This window comes from Mytilus trossulus, chromosome 6 (genome assembly GCF_036588685.1).
Source record: "Mytilus trossulus isolate FHL-02 chromosome 6, PNRI_Mtr1.1.1.hap1, whole genome shotgun sequence".
Classification (NCBI taxonomy): domain Eukaryota; kingdom Metazoa; phylum Mollusca; class Bivalvia; order Mytilida; family Mytilidae; genus Mytilus; species Mytilus trossulus.
Genome location: NC_086378.1, coordinates 36,302,282 through 36,305,638, shown reverse-complemented (window position 1 = coordinate 36,305,638; position 3,357 = coordinate 36,302,282). Strand labels below are relative to the sequence as shown.

The 3,357-nt window shown below is 34.5% G+C and overlaps 1 protein-coding gene across 1 annotated transcript; it reads left to right on the top strand.

The window, feature by feature from the left end:
- The first annotated feature begins 1,912 nt into the window (after window positions 1-1,912).
- On the top strand, window positions 1,913-3,101 carry LOC134723400 (caprin-2-like). The gene is made up of 2 exons (XM_063587016.1): window positions 1,913-2,170; window positions 2,669-3,101. The coding sequence occupies exons 1-2, from the start codon at window positions 1,951-1,953 to the stop codon at window positions 3,076-3,078; spliced, it is 630 nt and encodes a 209-aa protein (XP_063443086.1). The 5' UTR covers window positions 1,913-1,950; the 3' UTR covers window positions 3,079-3,101.
- The last annotated feature ends 256 nt before the right edge of the window (window positions 3,102-3,357 follow it).

Genomic DNA, 3,357 nt, shown 5'->3' with positions numbered 1-3,357 from the left:
GCGCGACGCCTTTTCGTTTTACCTAAAATTGCGCAGGCAATGCATTTGTTTTAATGGTGGAAAATGTTCTATGATAGATATCATTTTGTCAGACACTTTTCTTTTTTTGATGTGATTCTCACAATGTGCCAAAAAATATGTATATTTAACAGAGTTTTACAATAAATTGATAGTTTTACTCTTAACAGACTTTAGCCAACCCGAATAACAGACCCACCGCCGATATAGCCGCATACTCAATATAGATTAACCGACCTATCTCTCGGTTAGCCGAGTGTCGGCCGTGGTATAAGGACACAATTCGTAAATATAAATAAACATGCAGACATATTACACGTTCAGGTATTCCACATCCGATCATTTATGATAATATTATTTACAAAGTACAAAAATGTCGGCATTTACATCAAAAGCTAACAAAACCTTTTAAACAGACTCATTGAGAAGGGAAATAGTTCCGATACTGTTTTCATGTCATTAGATATGACATATTTTGGATTCAAAATTGATTCACTAATAGGGTCTTTGCATCGGAATTAACTCATTTAGTCTAAAACCAGTTCTTGAAATGATACGGGTTATGTTCTTCCCGCACATTTCATGATGGTATGATATTAAGCCCTTAACGAGAGGAATTGAACTTGATATGCATATGGTGAAAACATAATATTTCAATCGGTGTAATTGAGGTCTGGAGCGGGCATGTAAGTAACTACTAGTAGTTTTTGTTAATTTGTGTATCATTGTCATTTTGTTTATTTTATTTTGTTACATATTCTGACATCGAATTCGGCTTTACTTTTAACTTAGTGTTAATTTGCGCATTGTTACGTGTTTTTTTTTATTCTACATTGTGTAGAAGCATAGTGGTAGGGTTGATATGTGACAAAACATGTTTAACCCCGACGCATTGTTGCGTATGTTCCAAGTCGGGATCCCCAAGCCTTTGTTAGTTTTGTATGATTTTCAATTTAAGTTGACATATATATTTCAAAGTTTAGGATGATGCTCATTTTCACTGAACCAACACAGATTTTTGTCCAGGGGTCAGCTGAACCACACATCCGGGCGTGGGATGTCCCCGCTGTCTTGGAGACCCATTGATGGCGTTCGGATGTTTTCTACTCTTTTGTCGGGTATTTGTACATTCCACAGACGAATTGCAGATCGAACATATGATAGCTGGTGGTTTTGTATTCTCCTACTACCTTACTCGAGAATACAAAACCAGCAGCTATCATAATTTTCATCTGCAATTCGTCTGTGGAATGAACTGTCATCTGCTGTCGTCACAGCTTACACATTGGAAGGATTCAAAGACAGCCTCCAGACACTTGATTTGTATTAGTCATTTCAGTTTTAATTGTATATATTACCACAATGGCTTTTAACAGGATTTTTGTACATAGTTTGTTGGAAGGATGTTTCCTATGGGCATGTGTAAATAGTCATTTGCGATAATACACCAGAGATGGTATGCAAGTTATTGGAAGAAGAAGAAGGCAGACACAAATGTAAAGTAAAATATATTATAAGAATGTTTGTGGCTCAGTATGGTTCCTATTGACCCATTAGTCTCAGATGAGAACATTTTTGCAACCGTTAACCAACGAAGACTGATGGATGATAATAACTGCGGCCAGGTGTGCTAAAAATGGGAAATTTCAACCTGAAAAAATTAAACGCTCAACTATATCAACCAAAGCGACAAACTGCAAACAATTGCCTTATTACTATGTGGATACATGCATTTTCCTATAGTTAAAACGGGTACGTTTTTCACCTAAAGATTAACTTTGAATACAGAAAACAGTGCATCTAGAAAATTTTAAAGGGAATAGCATGGCTTAGATAAATGTACAATTTTAACAGATAAGACGGTGTCACATTACTCTTATCTTTAATTGTTCACCTTGTCTGTGAAAAGATTTGAATTTATTGGAATCTGAAATGTATTATTCAATAATTTTCCTCTTATTTGCATTTTGCAGGTCTGACGATGTTGGTGATTTAACACAACGTGTTGATGTTCATGAAACGGAGATGATTCGCATAAAGTCTGAAAATGAAATGTTAAAGGATATACTCAAAAACATAATGACGAAAATAACCGACTTAGAGGACAAGATTGATGGAACAGTTCACAATAAGAGAGTAACTGTAACCAACCGTATGTAAATATTGTTTAATGTTTTTTTTTAATTCCTAAGAAATCGTTGACCTAAGATGAATTTGGCTTTTTTTTCAGTCACACAGCTCTCCTTGTGAATAGTTCTTTTATATATTTGGGTTTGATGACGGTTAATCTAGAAAAGCGCATCGAAATAAATTTGAAGTGTTTATTTAATTTATCCTGCAATAAAAAAACACCTGGTATGTTGATAAATAAAGCACAATTTTTGAAAAGCAATCGCTTATCGACAAGTACAATTTTCATTGACAATCTTAAGCTTGTATACATATATGTATATATATGAAAAAAGGTTTGCAGAAATCATTTAGTTGAAATTGTTTCTATGTCTGACATGTTTTAAATTCGTAACTTTACAATTCCTCGACAGAAACAAGAATATTCGTCTTGTTATGAAGGAAATAATTGCCACTGCAAGATTAGCTATCACAATCCTTATACAAGTACAACGTTATTATTTTTTTTTTACTTTTTCAGCTGTAAATGTTGCTTTTCATGCCAACGTTGCAGGATCATTAAGTTTACATGATAATGAAGTTCTACAATTCCACACTATCAATACCAACCTTGGAACTGCCTACGATGGAAACACGGGTGTGTTCGAAAGTCCTTCACAAGGTTACTATGTATTTTTCGTACATTTTCTCACTTTCGCACCAAAAACGATTGAGGCTGTTTTGGTTAAAAATGACGCTCCCATCCAAAATATTTATGCAGGAACAACAGCAACGCACGGATATTCCCCTGGATCCAATTTGGCTATAGTTGAACTGAATCAAGGAGATAGAGTTTGGGTCAAAGTTCACGACAAATATCACGACACTACTGATGTTCTTGATGGGCCGTGGTGCACCTTTGCCGGATTTCTTCTTTATCCAACATTTTGATCAAATAAAATCGTAGAAATGGCTGTATTTTTGTTTACATGAATCATACCAGGTAACATGAAATACTTATATAAAAATAGGTGTGGGGAATACGTTGTTTTTAGAGAAATCCTAAGACATGGACAACCAAAGAAAAACTATACAGAGAACTTCATTTTCTAAATTATTTAATATTGGATAAAGAATTAATCGAAACTATGACTGTTATATGGTTGATTTATAGTTAGCAGACGACAACATGAATTGGTGTTGTATATCAGCTCTATACATGTACGTTGG

Excerpts from the sequence above, each read along its gene's own strand:
- LOC134723400 (XM_063587016.1), top strand. The coding sequence starts at position 1,951 with ATGTATTATTCAATAATTTTCCTCTTATTTGCATTTTGCAGGTCTGAC. Across the intron at positions 2,171-2,668 it reads GAGAGTAACTGTAACCAACC|CTGTAAATGTTGCTTTTCAT; the intron begins GTATGTAAATAT and ends TTACTTTTTCAG.